General features: G+C 48.7%; 1 protein-coding gene across 2 annotated transcripts in view; it reads right to left on the bottom strand.

Annotated features, from left to right (window-relative positions):
* TTC7A (tetratricopeptide repeat domain 7A) overlaps positions 1-16,785 on the bottom strand; it is a 122,285-nt gene extending 105,500 nt beyond the window's left edge. For both annotated transcript variants that reach the window (XM_055540014.1, XM_055540013.1), the window contains exons 1-2: positions 16,312-16,785; positions 6,682-6,845 (exon numbers count right to left, since the gene is read on the bottom strand). In XM_055540014.1, coding sequence (XP_055395989.1) covers positions 6,682-6,845; positions 16,312-16,495 — 348 coding nt within the window. In that variant the 5' untranslated portion in view covers positions 16,496-16,785. The remainder of the gene's footprint in view (positions 1-6,681; positions 6,846-16,311) is intronic.
* Between the last annotated feature and the right edge of the window lie 2,826 nt (positions 16,786-19,611).

The raw sequence follows: 19,611 nt of genomic DNA, 5'->3' as shown, positions 1-19,611 counted from the left end.
CCAAAAGACAGGAGAGTGAAGGCCTGTGAGGCCACCACCCTTATCTTATCAGAATCCAGGGCCTGCACGCAAGCCTGTTTTCTTTCCCCTACTTGATCAAGTACTGCTTACACTCAGATCTCCGCCCCATATGAGCACTCTTGGGAACTCCCTCAGGACCTGAGCAGGTCTGGTCAGCCCTGCCTGAGAGTCCTGGCCTTGGACGTGGGCCCAGACTATTCTAAAATCTCCCACCTTCTGAGGCCACTGTTGGTAGCCCTCCGCCTCCATGTCTGTGCTCAGCCAGCCCACCACCCCCACCACAGAGCACCAGTTCTGTCCACAAAGCTCCCGGGGGATGCAGTCCTAGTCCCCACTCCTGACCTCTGTCACCAACAGGAAGGTGTTGCCCTTGACCCCCTGTAGGGAGATCAGAGTCTTGGGTACTCACAACCCCAGGGGAAGCACCCACTACTCCTCACCACCAACTGCCCTCTCAGAAGCCAACAGAGGGAAGTGGAACACGGCAAAGCCCCAATCCCCTCCCTCACTGGTCCAATACACGTTCTTCCTTTGCTGCTGCTCATACAAGCCCCATCTATAACAGTCTTCCCTTCCCCTAAGTCTATGCAGATCCTCCACTCTTCTTCGGGGCCTTGCTCAGGCCCACCTCTTCCTAGAAGCCTCCCTGGCTACCAGAGAGCTCCCTTCTGCTGACCTCCCACAATGTCTCCACCAAGCAGACCCACTGGGCCCCCTGCATGCCTGACCTGCTGACTACAGACCTGATCAAAAGCTGAATTTTTCGAGGGGATTTGCTAGTCTCCCCCAGTAGGTCACCTCTGCCCTGGGTCAGGGCCACAGATCACACACCTTCTAGAGGCACATTTCCTCCCTGCTCTGTCCTGGATTTCCCCATCGCTGAGGGCAAGATAATAACAACCACCCATCACCTCCCGTCACAGGGAAGCCAAGAGCATAAGTAGACGAAGTCCAGGAAAGAGCTTTGAACTTTTCTCTAGAAAGGAGCTACATAAACACAGGCCATGAGTAATTATTATTATTATTCTGGTCTCCTGTAAAGAAGGAAAAGGGCAGCTAAGCTCAGGACACGTTTCAGGGCGAGATGACACGGTGTAGCTTGGAGTGGTTCCTGGTGAACCAATAACAGTTTACAACAGGGCTTCTGCCAAGCTGGTGGAAAATTAAGGACGATGCGGTGAATGTTTTATAAAGTTAAAGTTATGCTAGTTAAAAAGCTGCCTTTAATTCTTAAGAATTAAGAAGGGCATAATTCTTAAGCATATCTGTCTTGTGTTTTGATGTTAAGATGTTTGTTCTTTTATGGACTGACAGTAATAGAAAATGGATTGGTTCTGCTGTTGTGCTTGGGGGCTTTGTGAATGTCCTTTCCTGGCAGAATGAAAAGTTATGGCTATGCTCTTTGAAACCCATGCCTTTGAATTTGAACCTGGCTTGTCAATTCAACAGTGTGGGAACCACAGAGCCTCAGCCCCATGGAAGGATGCTCTGCAAGAAGCCACTGGGCCTGGGGGATAGTCCCTCGACTGGACGGACCAGGGCTGTCACCGAGCCTTTTTGTGCCTCACTGTCTGTCAATAAACAGGGAAGAGTGACCTCATGTGTACACTCAGGTAAGAAGAAGAGGTGAGGAAATAATTCACAGATGCCAAATGAGATCTCTAACAGCAGGAACCGCAACATCGCCACCCACATTAGTCCCAGTTTCTCAGTTCAGTTCAGTTCAGTCCCTCAGTCGTGTCCGACTCTGCGACCCCATGAATCGCAGCACGCCAGGCCTCACTGTCCATCACCAACTCCCGGAGTTCACTCAGACTCACGTCCATCGAGTCAGTGATGCCATCCAGCCATCTCATCCTCTGTCGTCCCCTTCTCCTCCTGCTCCCAATCCCTCCCAGAATCAGGGTCTTTTCCAATGAGTCAACTCTTCACATGAAGTGGCCAAAGTACTGGAGTTTCGGCTTTAGCATCATTCCTTCCAAAGAAATCCCAGTGCTGATCTCCTTCAGAATGGACTGGTTGGATCTTCTTGCAGTCCAAGGGACTCTCAAGAGTCTTCTCCAACACCACAGTTCAAAAGCATCAATTCTTCGGCGCTCAGCCTTCTTCACAGTCCAACTCTCACATCCATACATGACCATAGGAAAAACCATAGCCTTGACTAGATGGACCTTTGTTGGCAAAGTAATGTCTCTGCTTTTCAATATGCTATCTAGGTTGGTCATAACTTTCCTTCCAAGGAGTAAGCGTCTTTTAATTTCATGACTGCAGTCACCATCTGCAGTGATTTTGGAGCCCCAAAAAATAAAGTCTGACACTGTTTCCACTGTTTCCCCATCTATTTCCCATGAAGTGATGGGACCGGATGCCATGATCTTTGTTTTTTGAATGTTGAGCTTTAAGCCAACTTTTTCCCTCTCCTCTTTCACTTTCATCAAGAGGCTTTTGAGTTCCTCTTCACTTTCTGCCATAAGGGTGGTGTCATCTGCATATCTGAGGTTATTGATATTTGTCCCGGCAATCTTGATTCCACCTTGTGCTTCTTCCAGTCCAGCGTTTCTCATGATGTACTCTGCATAGAAGTTAAATAAGCACAGTAACAATATACAACCTTGACGTACTCCTTTTCCTATTTAGAACCAGTCTGTTGTTCCATGTCCAGTTCTAACTGTTGCTTCCTGACCTGCATACAGATTTCTCAAGAGGCAGGTCAGGTGGTCTGGTATTCCCATCTCTTTCACAATGTTCCACAGTTTATTGTGATCCACACAGTCAAAGGCTTTGGCATAGTCAATAAAGCAGAAATAGATGTTTTTCTGGAACTCTCTTGCTTTTCCCATGATCCAGCGGATGTTGGCAATTTGATCTCTGGTTCCTCTGCCTTTTCTAAAACCAGCTTGAACATCAGGAAGTTCACGGTTCATGTATTGCTGAAGCCTGGCTTGGAGAATTTTGAGCATTACTTTACTAGTGTGTGAGATGAGTGCAATTGTGCAGTAGTTTGAGCATTCTTTGGCATTGCCTTTCTTTGGGATTGGAATGAAAACAGACCTTTTCCAGTCCTGTGGCTACTGCTGAGTTTTCCAAATTTGCTGGCATAATGAGTGCAGCACTTTCACAGCATCATCTTTCAGGATTTGAAAGAGCTCAACTGGAATTCCATCGCCTCCACTAACTTTGTTCGTAGTGATGCTTTCTAAGGCCCACTTGACTTCACATTCCAGGATGTCTGGCTCTAGGTCAGTGATCACACCATCGTGATTATCTGGGTTGTGAAGATCTTTTTTGTACAGTTCTTCTGTGTATTCTTGCCACCTCTTCTTAGTATCTTCTGCTTCTGTTAGGTCCATACCATTTCTGTCCTTTATCGAGCCCATCTTTGCATGAAACCTTCCCTTGGTATCTCTAATTTTCTTGAAGAGATCTCTAGTCTTTCCCATTCTGTTGTTTTCCTCTATTTCTTTGCATTGATCACTGAGGAAGGCTTTCTTATCTCTTCTTGCTATTCTTTGGAACTCCGCATTCATATGCTTATATTTTTTTCTCCTTTGCTTTTCGCTTCTCTTCTTTTCACAGCTATTTGTAAGGCCTCCCCAGACAGCCATTTTGCTTTTTTGCATTTCTTTTCCATGGGGATGGTCTTGATCCCTGTCTCCTGTACAATGTCACAAACCTCAGTCCATAGTTCATCAGGCACTCTATCTACCAGATCTAGACCCTTAAATCTATTTCTCATTTCCACTGTATAATCATAAGGGATTTGATTTAGGTCATACCTGAATGGTCTAGTGGTTTTCCCTACTTTCTTCAATTTAAGTCTGAATTTGGCAATAAGGAGTTCATGATCTGAGCCACAGTCAGCTCCCGGTCCCAGTTTCTCAGTCATTATTTAATTTCTACTCCAGCACTCGGGACACAACACTGAGAAACGGCAGAGAACATGGGAACGTGGGAACAGGGTCAGACAGGCTGTGTTCAAGACCTACGCTGTGGTCCTTGGCGAAGTGACTCACCTCTCCTAGGTCTCAGTTTCCTCATCTGGAAAATGGGAATAACAGTAAATACCATTGTAGAAGGTTACTGTGAGGCACCAGTGAGGTGGGGCAAAGCCTGGCACTCACTGGACACCTGAAGTCAAGGCAAATGGCTCATTTTCACCAGCCTCCAAAGCACGGAGCTGTGCAGGATCTCGGAGGTGACTGAGGGCAGAAGGTTCCAAACTACCCTGAGGAAGTGCCCCAGGACCCACGTCTCCTCCTCACCCCAGGAGAACGCCTCAGAATGCATGGGAAGCCACCTGAGATTTCATCTGCTGCCAAGAAATATCACACCCCAGTCACACCTTTGCCTTTGGGGTAAGATAGAGAATCCCACAAACTACTTTTAATATTTTATTTTGCCTGATCAACATGGAGTTTTTAGCCTTGGTCCATATAACAGTGAATTTCTCAATGTTAGCAGTGCCTATCTTTGTCTCTGGTTAATAAAGCATGGTAAAATCTGTACTGAATTAATTTGATATGGTAGATAAAGCAGTTTTCACAATAATACATGTGGATACTATTCGGCAAATACAAAGAATGAGGTATTGGCACGGAGATAGCATCAAGTGAGTTTTTGGTGCAAAAGAGCAACTTGACAAGAACCCTATAATGCTAAGATGAAGAGAAAGCTCCATACATGTGTACATGTGACTGTTAACATACAGAAGGCATATGGAACTCACAGCAAGTGATGACCAGAGCTCAGCTCGGGATGGGAGTGGGCACGGGGGTTGGAGTGGAAACAAGGACTTATTACTCTTCAAACTAGTTTTTTATTTTAGTGAACCTTTTTTTCCAATAAGCCCGAGTCATTTTTATTAAAAAAAATTTTTTTTAATATATAATTAAAAAGTCTACCGGAAAGAAAAAAATGTAAAGGGTCTTGATGGGAAAAACTTGAGACCTACCAGTCAAGTTCAGCCATTTTGATGGGCAGATGAGAAACTAGAAGGCCTGGAAGATCAGAGGACAGGCTCAGGGTCAAGCAGCTATTTTAATCCAGCACAAAACCTCCCAGGACTACAGTAATCCCTGTCAAGGAGTCTGAAGGCAGTAACCTTAAACTCCCAGGACAGTCTCCCCACACTGCTTACAGAAAACACACCCACTTCCTGGCCTGGTATTTCACTCCCAACTCTCTGGCCACGATGTCCCTTTATACCTAATTAAAGCCATTCCCTGATGCTCCTGCTAATTGACATACTTTAAGGAAATCCTTCTAAGAGGAACTTTTGGATCATACATTGCTTCTGTAGCTTAGAATGCCCTGTTCTATCTGTGTAAGTCCATATCCTGACCCCTTTCAAGATCCAGACCCCAAATGGGTCCAGTTTCAGAACTACCATCAGCCTGAGTCTGACTGCCCCAGGTCACCCCAGGGACTGTCCTCCTAAGACTTGCCTCCCCTGTAAGCTACTCCAGTGGCATGCATCACAGTCCACCTTGGACAACTGTTTAATAGGACTATCTTCTCAGTAGCCCTGCAGCCTCCCTGAGGTAAATATTTAAGTCAGGAAATATACTACTTTGGAATATCTCTTGAAAAATTACTTTCTCTTTGGGTCTCTAATGACATACCAATACTTCTATTACAGCTCAGTATACACTGGAATTGAGAACAGTCTCAAACTTAAAGAAAGTGCATGAGAATCACCGAGAGAGCTTTCTTAAATGCAGATTCTGAATCGGATTTTGTATTTTTTCCCTTATATTTATGTTTGCTTATGTGATTATTTTGGGTCTTCGTTGCAGCATGCAGAATCTTTAATTGCAGCATGCTAACTCTTAGTTGTGGCATGTGGGATCTAGTTCCCCGACCAGGGATCAAACTTGGGCCCCTGCACTGGGGGTGCAGAGTCAGCCACTGGATCACCAGAGACGTCCCCAGATTTTGCATTCTTAACAGCTCCCAGATAATACCCATACTGCAGGTGGGTGGACCATGCCTCGAGCAGTAAAGGCTTAAAGAAAGCTGAGACTGTACCTCCCTCTATATCACTCCTCAATGCCTTGCATTCAGCAGGTGCTCAATAAATGCACGTGGACTCAAACTGGACTGCCATGTTATGGAGTGCTTCCATTGGTAGACAACAGCATATTTGCCTGTTTCCAAATAGATAGTAGGCTTACTAGGTTTTATTTCCCTGAGACCCTCGAAGAGGCCAAATGATCAGGGACAAACTAGGTCAACCAAACACTGTGTAATAGAAATATACAACTTGGGCCACAAGTGTAATTTAGGTTTTTCAAGTAGAAATTTCTAGTCACATTAAAAAAGGTAAAAAGAGGTGAAATTAATTTTAATAATATAGTTTATGTAACACACTCAAAATATTATCATATGAATATGTAATCAACATAAAGAATTAATGATCTTTTATATTCCGCGTTTTGTACTGTCTTCAAAATTCAGTGTGTGTTTTACACTCACAGCACGTCTCAATGTGGATGAGCCCTGTGGCTAGTGGCTACTGTACTGAATGGCACAAGGTTGACCCTTAAGAGATACATGCGTCTCCGGCAACCAAATGACCCCAGCAAGGCTGGACAGCAGACAGGAGGGAGGAGAGAGGAGAGGCAGCCCCAGGCTTGCTGGGTAGAGGGCAGAACCGCTTACCGGCAGCTTCCCGTGGTTAAGGATGCTGCTCAGGTGGTTTCTGGCTTCATTCATCTTCGGCTCATTCTTCTCCAGCAGAGGGATGGAGTCTTTTATCGTGGCATGGTTCCCCTTCAAACACTGCTCTAGGAGGGCCTCGGCCAGGAGCAATTTCCCCAAGTCATCTGGAAAGCAGGGCAGGAGTCAGAGTCGGTAAGCAAGGGCAGCAGTCCCCTTAACACGGCGAGTGTGAAGACTGTACGTACCCAAGCACTCCCGCCCCAGGCACATGAATGGTCCAGGTCTAAGAAAATAAAGACACAGATTCCACAAACTTTAACCAGCCTCTGAAGAGAAAACACAGACATTCTACCACGGTCACAGCACAAACTGCCCGCTTTGGTTTAATTTCTGCAGTGTAGCGGTTGAAGTGGAGTTCCCAGGACTTGGAACAAATTCCAGAATTTCAGAATTTAAAATGACAAAATCATATCCGTGCTCCACAGTGATAAGTTCTTACACCAAGAAGGAACGTTTCCCAAACAACTGAAGAGGAAAAATAAGCATGGTGGCTTACACATTTTAGGAGTTTAGTGCTCCTAACTTCCATGTAACCAGAATTGGTTTTCTCTGTTTTTAAGGTATTTGAACATGACCCTGGGATAACCTGGGCTTCCTCAGTGGCTCAGCAATAAGGAATCCTCCTGCAGTGCAGGAGACGTAGGAGATGTGGGTTGTATCACTGGGTCAGGAAGATCCCCTGGAGGCGGGCATGGCAACCCACTCCAGTATTCTTGCCTGAAAAATCCCATGGACAGAGGAGCCTGGTGCATTACAGTCCATGGTGTCACAAAGAGTTGGAGGCATCTGAAGTGGCTGAACATGGCACAGGACTGGGATACTCTAACAGCCAAGCGGAGTTAAGGCAAGAAGCAGATTTACTCATGTGGCAAGGCAAATCCTTGAACATCTTCAGTACTTGGCACTTTCTGGAGTTCTCTCACATACGTTAGCTCATCTATAGACCTCACTAGTTGGCTAGTGATTTTATACTGCTTGGTTTAATTTGCCATCCCCCCAACGGCACTGAAAACTCCAGTCTTGGGGCCACCACATTCCTGCTACTTACAGCAGGGGCAGCCTGGGTGAGGTGGGATCGGGTGCTCAGGGTGCAGGGTTTGAGGTTGACGGTGATTTAGGGATAGCCTCAGGTGGCTGTGCTCGGTGTGACTGGCTCATGGCCCACTACCCTCGAACAGAGCAAGGACCACTGAATACAGGCACCCAATAAATATTAGCTGCTGAGTGAAACAGATCTTTTCCACTCCCCCATAGGGAAGCCATGGGGCTTGGGGACTTCCATGCAGATCCAAAATGCCTCCAGGAAGGTGAGCTCAGTCCCACTTCCTCTAGAGCTCTTCCTGCTGCCAGGATGGCATTCTCAGACCTACTCAGAATGCCACTCACTCCTTACTCTCAGGACCACTGCAATCTGCTCACAACTCAAAGCCACGGGTATACAATTGCCTGTCCCTGAGTAAGAGTCTTTCTCTGTAAGGGAGATGCCCTACAGGGAGTACCCGGGAAGTCCAGACCCAAGAAAACTGCCACAGGATGTGTGCCCTCTGAGTATGCCACAGCCTACAAGCCCATTCTTTGCTACCGACCTCATGGTTTCAAACATTTGGATGAAATGGGCAAAAATGATGGCTCAAACTATCATCCATTGCTGGTGGGGCAAAAGGTGGTGGAACCTCTATAAAGTACAATTTGGTGACATATGATAAAATTACTCCTTGCACATTCCATTGACTCAGCAATCCCATGGCTACAGACATCCTCAAACATGTGTAAAACAACTGACATATAAGGCCATTCCTGCAATGTTGTTTATAATAGCAGAAAACTAGAGACAACTTTTATGTCCATAAAGAGGAGTCTGATTAAATAAAGCATGATACATTCATTAAAAGGGACACCGTACTACCATATAAAGAAATTAGGAAGTTCTGTATGGGTTGTCATGAAATCAACTTCAAGATACACTGATCAGAAAGTGGAGCACACACAGTGGGCCACCTGCATTTATGCATAAAAACACACAAAAGAATGACATAAACATCTGCTAACTCTGCTCCTTTATGGGGAAGGGGCAGAAATGGAGGGAGGCTTTTCACTCTTTAGGTTACCTTTGGAAGACTGACCCATGTGAATATATTATCCAGTCAAAAATAAAATTTAAATCAACTCAAGAATAAAGGGAAATATCCTACGTTTCCAAAATCTTCAGGCAGGAAGGGAAGTGAGCTGCTTAGAAGTAGGTGCCTGAGCAGCTTTTCTGAGCTGTCGACCACCGGGCAAGTTGCTGTCCCCTTCTAATGAGTAAAACTTGAGACAGAGTTAGGAACTGGCTACTTCCCAGGGAGGAAACAGCAACCCACCCCAGCGTTCTTGCCTGGAGAATTACATGGACAGAGGAGCCTGGAGGGCTATACAGTCCATGGGGTCGCAAAGACCTGGAGAAGACTGAGCGTACACGCACTTCCCTGGGAACCGAAACCCTCCCCAGGCTCCGCCTCCTGCGCTGGTCCCGCCCCTCTGCGGTCAAGTGCGCCTGCGCACACAGCTCCTGGCCCCCACTTAGCCCCCCAGGTCTTCAGCCCAGCCACTGGACCACCAGGTCCCGCCTCAGCCACTCAACTGCCCAGCCCAGAGCTCCCTTGAGCTCCCTGGCTCCTTTCCTTTCATGCCACAAGAAACCAATTCCTTCCAGGCAAACCTCAATCTTGAAATACTCTCCAGGGCCCATCAGTTCATTTCAGTTGCTCAGTCGTGTCCGACTCTTTGCGACCCCATGAATCGCAGCACGCCAGGCCTCCCTGTCCGTTGCCAACTCCCGGAGTTCACTCAAACTCATGTCCATCGAGTCGGTAATGCCATCCAGCCATCTCATCCTCTGTCATCCCTTTCTCCTCCTGCCCCCAATCCCTCCCAGCATCAGAGTCTTTTCCAATGAGTCAACTCTTCGCATGAGGTGGCCAAAGTATTGGAGTTTCAGCTTTAGCATCATTCCTTCCAAAGAACACCCAGGACTGATCTCCTTTAGAATGGACTGGTTGGATCTCCTTGCAGTCCAAGGGACTCTCAAGAGTCTTCTCCAACACCACAGTTCAAAAGCATCAATTCTTCGGCGCTCAGCTTTCTTCACAGTCCAATTCTCACATCCATACATGACTACTGGAAAAACCATAGCCTTCACTAGACGGACCTTTGTTGGCAAAGTAATGTCTCTGCTTTTCAATACGCTATCTAGATTGGTCATAACTTTCCTTCCAAGGAGTAAGCGTCTTTTAATTTCAGGGCTGCAGTCACCATCTACAATGATTTTGGAGCCCTCAAAAATCAAGTCTGACACTGTTTCCACTGTTTCTCCATCTATTTCCCATGAAGTGGTGGGACCAGATGCCATGATCTTCGTTTTCTGAATGTTGAACTTTAAGCCAACTTTTTCAATCTCCACTTTCACTTTCATCAAGAGGCTTTTGAGTTCCTCTTCACTTTCTGCCATAAGGGTGGTGTCATCTGCATATCTGAGGTTATTGATATTTGTCCCGGCAATCTTGATTCCACCTTGTGCTTCTTCCAGTCCAGCGTTTCTCATGATGTACTCTGCACAGAAGTTAAATAAGCAGGGTGATAATATACAGCCTTGACGTACTCCTTTTCCTATTTGGAACCAGTCTGTTGTTCCATGTCCAGTTCTAACTCTTGCTTCCTGACCTGCATACAGATTTCTCAAGAGGCAGGTCAGGTGGTCTGGTATTCTCGTCTCTTTCAGAATTTCCACAGTTTATTGTGATCCACACAGTCAAAGGCTTTGGCATAGTCAATAGAGCAGAAATGATGTTTTTCTGGAACTCTCTTGCTTTTTCCATGATCCAGCGGATGTTGGCAATTTGACCTCTGGCTCCTCTGCCTTTTCTAAAACCAGCTTGAACATCAGGAAGTTCACGGTTCATGTATTGCTGAAGCCTGGCTTGGAGAATTTTGAGCATTACTTTACTAGCATGTGAGATGAGTCTGCAGTGATTACCTCTCTTCAAAATAATGGAACTGTCCTCAGAACACATTCTGCTCAAAGTGTGGTCCATGGGCTGGGGCAGGTCTGTGCATGTTTGTGACCCAGTCCTGCAGGTGAGTGCAGAAATTTATAACATATGTTTAGAAACACTGATGATCATGTAACAGAACAATTGCTGAATCAAATACTAAAAAACTGGGGGTGAGTGGGTATCAGTTTATGTATTTTAAGAAAGTATCAGAGCACAATAGATTGAGAATCTAAAAAAACACACAAAACCCAAAATCCAGAACATAAAACTGAGCCTTCACCACAGATAGCTTGAGAAGCACTACTCTAAAACACAAGAGTGCCTTTTACTGCCAAAGGAGGGCTGATGTTTGCTGAGGGCTCACTGAATACCTGGTGGCTCAGCAGTAAAGAATGCCAATGAAGGAGATGCAGGAGATGCAGGTTCGATCCAGGAGATGCGGGTTCGATCCGTAGTCAGGAAGATTCCCTGGAGGCGGGCATGGCAACCCACTCCAGTATTCTTGCCTGGAAAATCCCATGGACAGAGGAGCCTGATGGGTTACAGTCCATGGGGTCGCAAAGAGTCGGACACAACTAAGCACGCACGTATATACTGAGGATCAGGTACTTTATCATTTAGTATCATTTAATCTGCACAACTCTGAAAGGTAGAAATTATACTCAATTTATAGGTGACAATAGAGATGCAATACTGTTATGGTCACAACCCACCATAACGTAACGCAGCCAAAGAACAGTGTGTCTTCCCCACATCCCATGCAGAGCAGAGCCTCTGACAGTCTGGAAATGAAGAACAGTCTAAGGAGCTGTAAACAGTAGGTTAAAAGCTAATTCCAAGGTCAGGAATAAGAACAGTTCTCACCGTTACACACTCGTGAGTTACAGACTATTTTGTAAATTAACACTCCAGGGCCTTCTCCAGAACCCTTTGCCCTCCCTCTTCACTCCCCACTCAGTCTCTGTTTTTCCACTTAGCAGACACTCAAAGTGGATGTTGGGAATTTACTTTCTTTTCTTCCTTGTCCAACTCTCCTCCCTGCTCCACATTTTCCATCCCACTGTCCTCAAGTGGTCAGTCTATGGAACTGAAGGCTATTCTAGGTTTTCAGTTGTTAAATAAGGACAGAGGTAGATCGAGGCTTTCCTATCCTTCTCCAAAGGTAAAACAAATTGCTCTTTATCATTTTAGTGTCTGACATCTACTCCCTATCCCGGGTCGAGTCAAGTGTTCCAGCTTCTCCCTTCCCAGGGCATTAGAAAGGCCTTTCTCACAGACAGTGCCAGAGACTCTGACAGCCTGGCTCTTGATTCTGGCGGCCCAGTTTAGCCCTCTGCCTTAGCAGAGGCGCAAAGGAAGCCCCTACTTAGTGGCCCCCCAGTCTTCTCTGCCCACCTTGTTTTGGAGGCCTCTGGGGCCAACTTCCTTTCCATTCTTGCCCCTCTCCAGGCCTCTCAATGGGTAACAGGTCATAGGGACCCACTTCAAGGATACCAGCCTCCTTCCCAGAACCCATACTTTCAGGGCAGAGTGCCCTTCTCAGTTCAGTCAGGAAAGCTGGGTCCAGCCAGCAGGCCAGGTGCTCAGATCAGCCCCTTCCCTCCTGGTCAAATGGGAACACATTGGTCTCTGCAACTGCTCACTTCACAGAACTGCAAAGGGTGGGACCTTCCAACCACAGCAAGAGGAGGAAGAGGGCAAAACTCGTGACAGACCACCTGCCTCAAACACACTCCCTCTAGCTTCAGCAGAAAAAAAAAGCTCAGAACAATCGCCAGGTTTTTTTAATCACTAATTTAAAAGGGGGATAACTACAGATTAAGAGACTCAAGCTGAATGGACAGTGTGGCAGAAGTGATTAAAGACAGTATAGTAAAAGAATATCAGAATTTAGGCGGCGACAATATAGGTGTCTACTACAAAATTCTTTCAAATTTGTACGTTTGAAATTTTCATAATAAAATGTCTTAGATCAATCCATTAACCAAATGCAATGTGTGGCCTTATTTGGATCCTGATTCTAGCCAATGAACTGTAAAGTTAAGCATTAGATGAAGGGGGGCTGCAATAATAATATGGTAGTTTTATTTTTCAAAAGAGCTCTTGTTTAATAAATACTGAAATAGCAATGCGGGGGATAAATGGGCCAGGGTATAGCTCAAACAAGACTATTCATGGGTTTGTGATTACTGACACTGGTTGATGGATACATGAGATTCATTTTTCTACTTTTTTGATGTTTAAAAAATTTTTCATAATAAAGGTTTTTTTTTTCTTTTTTTTTTAACCACTTGGATGGGGTCCTTTGTTTCTACATGAACAAACCCCATTACAGTTAGCCACGCTCTGGGGTTCCCCTGCTGCATCCTGACCAAATCTAAACCGGATATGTTTGAAAGAAAATGCACAAACAGTAACAACCCCTTTCCCCCTGGGCAGGTGGTGGGGAGCAATCTCCCCAAACAAGAAAGGAGGGGTATAAGGGCCCCCTTTGGGGGAGCATCTCCTGATCCTTCACTCCTTCATCTCTGACCAGAAAGAGGGCCCCCCTCCAGCTGGGTCTTCCCCTCCTGCTGCCTGGAGTGAAACCCAGGCCCTGGGAGCTATTCTTTGCTTCTGGAGGAAACCCCACAGATACAGTGGGGCCTCAGTCTGTAAAGCAGGGTTCAGCCGGGGTTCAGCTTCCTCCCTTCTCCCAAATTATGTCATTATGTTGACGCTTCTGGTCCTTGACTGTAACAATCTAATCGACCAGGTGGGACTTTTAAGAATCTCCCTCTTGGGTTGCAGTGGGGGGTGGTCAGTGCCAACACCCCCTCAAAAAAACAGGCTGCCAGTCCTTCCAGTGATAAGGAACTCAGTGGAGAAACAACCAAAGTAGCAGACAATCCAAAAATGCCCTACACGTGGGCTTTGGAAGTCACTTGTTTTCCTTCCTTGTGTGTGTCTGTGTGTGCATGTGTGTGTGTACATTTGGAATAAGTGTATCTAGATTTAACAGTGGGAGAAAATCACTTATAGAACCAAACATCAAAATTGGCAGTAAAGACCCCAGTGCCCCCAGCCTCCCTCTTTGGGCTGGCCAGTACTCACCGTGAAGCCCAGCCAGGCTTCACACTGTCCCTGGTAGACTTGGGTGAGACTCATGTTTGGGTACACATTCTCTGCCACATACTACTCATTATGTGACCTTTCTGGGCCTTGGTGTCTGAAGTGGGGACAATCATTCCTGCCTTCCCCACTGGGCTGTTTACAAAAAAAGTTTGTTCAAATAGCACTTTATAACTACACATACCATTTATAACTATGCCATGCCAGTGCTTCCCAATAATGCTTCATAGCATATGGTCAAAGTAAGTTTGAGAAATGTGTGTTTATACTCTAACCTGGGCTTGAATATCACCGGCAGGTGAGCACATGAAAGGCTCTGAGAAGTCCTACAGTTTTAAAACACCAGTTTAACCATTTTGAATCTATTAAGCCTAATGTCTTAGCTTTTGGGATTCCCCAAACTCTTCTGTCCTGCAATACCAATGACTTAATTAGTCAACCTCCTTGAGATGTCTGAAGACCAGCTCAGGAAGCACAGCCCTGTGGAGCCTCCAGGAGGCCCTGGTTCGTTTCGTGGGCCCAGCATGTTTCTCTGAGGTGCTGCCAACCTCACGCAGATTCCCACGCACTATCCAGGCCCCAGTGCCCTGGCATGGGTCAGTTTCCCTTCCACCCTCACCAGCCCCACCCTACCACATCACCCCACACAGGCGACAGAGGGAACCTAAAATTTATCAATCCTTCCCTGGAAGACAGATGCCCATCAGTTTCTCCCACATGCATCTTTAGCTCTGGCCAATGCAACTCACTGCCACATTCAGACCTACCTGAGAGTCTCAGACCAACTGTCCATCCCTGCCATCTAGCTCCCTCGGTGTCCATCCATCCTTCCTCCTCACCAGGAAACAATACTCTGCCTTTCCCAACACCAGTTAGAAGCCAGCACCGGTTCTGCTGTTTCCTGAAACCTCCCCTGTCTCTGAGCTCCACAATCTAACACACAATTGCCCTCTGATCACCCCTCTGCTTCCCATCCATTTTCATCAGGTCTTCAAGCTCGGTTTTTGTGTAATACATCCTTGAGAGGTAATGGTGCAAGTAGTTAGAAGGATGTACTCAGAAATCTGGGTTCAGGAACTTTCCTGGCAGCACAGTGGATAAGAATCCGCCTGCCAATGCAGGGGACACAGGTTCCATGCCTGGTCCGGGAAGATTCCACATGCCGCAGAGCAACAAAACCGATGAACCACAGCTACTGAGCCAGTGTTCTAGAGCCCAGGAGCTGCAACTACTGAAGCCCTTGTGCCCAGAGCCTCCTCCACAACCAGAGAAGACACTGCAATAAGCCGGTGTATTCCAACTAGAGAGCAGCCCCAGCTCTCCACAGCTAGAGAAAACCCACAGGCAGCAGCGAAAACCCTGCACAGCCAATAAATAAATTATATATAAATATATAAAAAGAAACCTGGGTTCAAAACCTGGTTCCACCACTTATTGGCTGGATGATAAGTTGCTTAAGTAATCTGTGCCTCAGTTTCCTTCTCTGAAAAAGGCAAACAAGAGTACCTGCTTCATGGGGGTTGTTGGAGAAATTAACGAGTTGATTACAGGGCTTAGACACTGGGACACAGTGAGTGAGCAAGTTACTTATTACTGATATTATTATTATCATTCTGTCTCCTTACAGAGCCTTCCACGGGCTGGGCAGTCCTTAAAACTTTATATCTGTATTGATTTACTCCCTGCCTCCTTCCACAAAGGCTCTAAAGTTGGCTGAGCACAGAGAGGGCTCAGGCAGGGCTCGCCGGGCTGAGCTGAAGGTACGAGGAACAGGATTTGAGGTTGGAGATTGGGGCGGCGTGCTCCACACCGCCACATCAGGCTGCTTTCCCGCCCCGGCACAAGAGCCCAGCCCAGCCAAACCAGCCCTACTGCTAAAGTCACCGACTGCAGGACTAGAGGCGTCCTGAAGCAGAACATCGAAGAGGAAACTAAGGCTTAACCAGCCCTCTTTCCCACTTCACCACTCCACCTTGGCGCTCGTCAAGCCCCCAACCGTACTGGCTGTGCACAGAGCTCCGCTGTCAATTTGACGGGGGAAGAAGGGGAGGGCAAAGAGAGACAGACAGTCTTCACCTGACAGGGTTTAGGAACCGGAATGGGGGTTGGAGGGGTGGCGCAGGGATCCAGCCCACGCCCTGAGCTGATATGTGTTGGTACCACCATTTCACAGTAGTCGGAGTAGCCCACAAGATAGGAAACGGCAGAGAGCAAAACCCGTTTCTCTTCCCCAAAACACCTTGCACGTGTTTCTCCTGGGGCAGAAGAACCTTCCTAAGTACCCTGGCTGTTCCTAACATCAGCAATGCAGGACGAGTAATACCGAAAGCAGCCACCTCCCGCCCCAGGCAGTCGGGGCCCGCTTCCTGGAGGAGGCGGCGCCTTTCGCGCGCTCCGCGCTTGTGAACCGGCCCCTTCCCTTACTCACCGGTGTCCAGAGAGGTGAACCCGGCGCTCGGGCTGCCTCGCCGGCCGCCTCCGCCGCCCAGCATGACTAGTGCCTGCATCTGCCGAACCAGCTCGGGCATGCGGTCCCAGTGGCCCTCGGCGCGGCAGCGCTCCAGCTCGCTCTCCATCTTCAGGTGGGAGCCGTACGCGCCCTTCGCAGCCATCTTCGAGCGGGCGCAGTCATGGGAGGTGCGGCCGAGAAGTGGAGACCCGGCCGGGGGCGGCGTCCCGGCTGGGGCACACACGCGGGCGGGGTTGACGGGGGCGCGAGCTGCGGCCGGGACCCGGGTGGCAGCGGGGGCCCTGGCAGCGGCGGGCGGGCAGCAGCCGCAGCACCCAGCGCACCGCCCGGCACCTCCGGGCTGGGACTCCGGCTGCGCGACCCGGACGCGTTCAGGAGCAGCCTCCGCCTCTGCAGCAGCAGCTCCTGGCGCCGTTGCCGCCGCCGCTGCTGCAGCTGCTGCCACAACCCCCGCCCCGGGCCCGGGCGCCGCCAGCAGCGGACCCGCCCCCGGCCGCAGCTCCACCCCCGCGGGGGCGTGGCGCGGCCTCGGCGAGCCAGGCGCGCGGGCCGCCAACGCGGCCACAGCAGCCAGGCGCGCGCTAGGCGCTCGCGGCCGCACCGGCGCCACCCCCGCGCCGCCGCCGTCACTGCCGACTCGGCGCTCACTTTAATTCCGCGCGGAGCCCCGGCGCTCGGGGGCGCCTCGCTCCCCACCCCCTCCCCATCCCACTGGGGCTCTTGGCCTGGGAGACCCCCGCCCCGACGACCCTGCTTTGTGTGGTGGCCCCGTCACCACCGCTGCCCCGGCACGTCACAAATCCGGGGAGAGGCCCGCCGACCGGTAGCTCCCAACTCGGAGAAGGAGCCTCCCCGGGAAGCCACCGGCAGCCGCCCGGTTCCCGCCCTGCTGGGCCGCGCGAGTCTTGCGCGCCAACCCCGGGGCGCTCTGGAGAACCCGCTCGTTCCGAGGCCGGCGACTCTCGGGATGCCTCCCCTGCGAAAGATTTGTACGTTCTTTCTTTAGAGTGGAGTTCCTCTTTCCAACCTGTCTCTCCCCACCCCAGCTGGCAGGCCTTTTTTCCTCTGCAGAATCCTGTTGCCCTCGATTTCTTAGACGTTTTAAGCCGTTTCTCCAACTTGGTATTTACTTATTTCTTAATTCTAGTGTATAAAGACTACTTTGATCAAAGCTGTACCGAGCTCTTAGCAGGACTTAGCCCTGTGCTGTGGGTACTAAGAAGTTCAAAGGATTACAAGGCAGGCGGGAGAGGCGGGGGAGGCAGACCTAAAACCCTTTGAGACCCGTTTATGGTGGCCCCGCTTCCGGGTACAACCCAGGGTGGGGATGGAGGCCATCACGCAAGACCAAAGCGACAAAACAGGATTATTTAAGTGACAGTGTATGGCAGACCGAAGATTCCAGAAGACCGGAGTCAGAGCAAGCTTTTAAGTATAGACCCCTAAGAGCTAGAAGGTGCACACCTTCTTCCGCAGCCCCTGCCTGATACGTAACCCTGGGAGTGAGCTTGACCACTTTCAGTGTCAGGAGACTCACTACTTCGTGCTTCTGGACAACTGTAACCTGCGGGAAGCTTTTGTGAAGTGGAGCTCAGGCTGCTGGGCCTTTGTCTCTGCAGCCACAAGGGGGCGTCTGTTGAAGGCAGCCTCCCTGCGCCCCCGCCCCCGCCGATATCCTCTTCAGTGTTAGTGGGTCCTCCCTGTCCGACTCTTTGAGACCCCATGGACTGTAGCCCACCAGACTCCTCTGTCCATGGAATTCCAGGCAAGAATACCGGGGTAGGTAGCCATTCCCTTCTCCAGGGGATCTTCCCGACCCAGGGATTGAACCCAGGTCTCCTGTACTGCAGGCAGTTTCTTCACCATCTGAGCCACCAGGGAAGCCCTAGATGTCCTCTTCTCCAGGTTCCAAATGCAGCTCCATTCCTTGCTTGGGAGACAGAATTCCTCACCTTGGCTGCTGCTCTAGGGTCTGACCTGAGCTCCTAGACACGAGGAGATAGATGAAGGAAGATGGGGGTGGCTTTGGCAGTTTACTCAGTTTACACAGACTCCTTTTGGTTACCCTTTGGCTGCCCTTGCTGGTCACCAGAACCGGATGTCCCTTGGAGAGAGCTGTGTGTGTCCTTTGGATGGAGGCGGCCTGAAGACACCCTGTGATTTGCCCCAGTCTGGCATTCCCCAGAGTCAGCCCTAGGGCAGCCAAAGAAAAGCAGAGCTGATAAGAGGAATCCTAACAAAATAAGGAAAACTTCTCCTCCCTCTTCTCTCTCCAATCCTTTGCTAAGCCTGCCCCCAGGTTGCTGGACTCCAGGGAACTATCTGAGGCAGTATTGCTGTCTCTTGATTGCGTGTTCAGATCATGTTGGGGTCAAACTGTTATTTGGGCTTTCCTTTTGGCTCAGATGGTAAAGAATCTGTCTTTGATGCAGGAGACCTGGGTTCAGTCCCTAGGTCGGGAAGATTCCCCTGGAGGAGGGAATGGCAACCCACTCCAGTATTCTTGCCTGGAGAATCCCATGGACAGAGGTGCCTGGCAGGCTGCAGTCCATGGGGTCAGATACGACTAAGCAACTAACATGTTCTTTGACAGGAGCACCGATATTTGTGTGGACCTGGGGCACTGGCAGGAGGAACATAGCAGGATGTTGAAAACGAACACAAACACATGCTAGACCCCCTTAGAGCTGTTTTCCAGAAAAGTCAAGACCCCAACCCACTAGTCACCACTGTCTTTCATGGGAGTAAGAGGCTGTAGGAACAAGAACAAAGAACAACCATGATCCAATCAGTAATGTTTGACAAAATCAGTGGCAAATACAAGTGTAGAGGTTGTTTTTAATTAATTTTTAATAATCTGGGATCTCCCAGATGCGAGTTTAAGACACATTCTGATAAAGAATGCTGTCATTGCCAGCTCAGAAATGCTGCCAAAATAACTTGCTGATCAGGTGAAGGAAGCTGAGTTCATTGCTTACCAGAGAGGGAGAGTACTGCCTAGACAATCTTTGCAGCATCTCAGAAAAGGAAAGGAAGTTCGCAGGAGGTAAATCGACTTAATGAGAAATGTGTATTTTCAGGGAGCAACAAAGATGGTACAGCGCAAGGGACCATCTGGTTTAAAGGAGACTCTTAAAGCCAAGCCAGTGGGAGACTGTTCCTTTATCTGCTGCTCCTGAACAAAGTGGGAAGTTCTTGCCACTGGATCATCAGAGAAGCTAAGCTACTGGTGTTTATTCTCATGAAGTTAAGGTCTCG

This window comes from Bubalus kerabau, chromosome 11 (assembly GCF_029407905.1).
Source record: "Bubalus kerabau isolate K-KA32 ecotype Philippines breed swamp buffalo chromosome 11, PCC_UOA_SB_1v2, whole genome shotgun sequence".
Taxonomy (NCBI): domain Eukaryota; kingdom Metazoa; phylum Chordata; class Mammalia; order Artiodactyla; family Bovidae; genus Bubalus; species Bubalus kerabau.
Note: the sequence above shows the minus strand (reverse complement) of the source record. Positions and strands in the feature narration are given on the sequence as shown.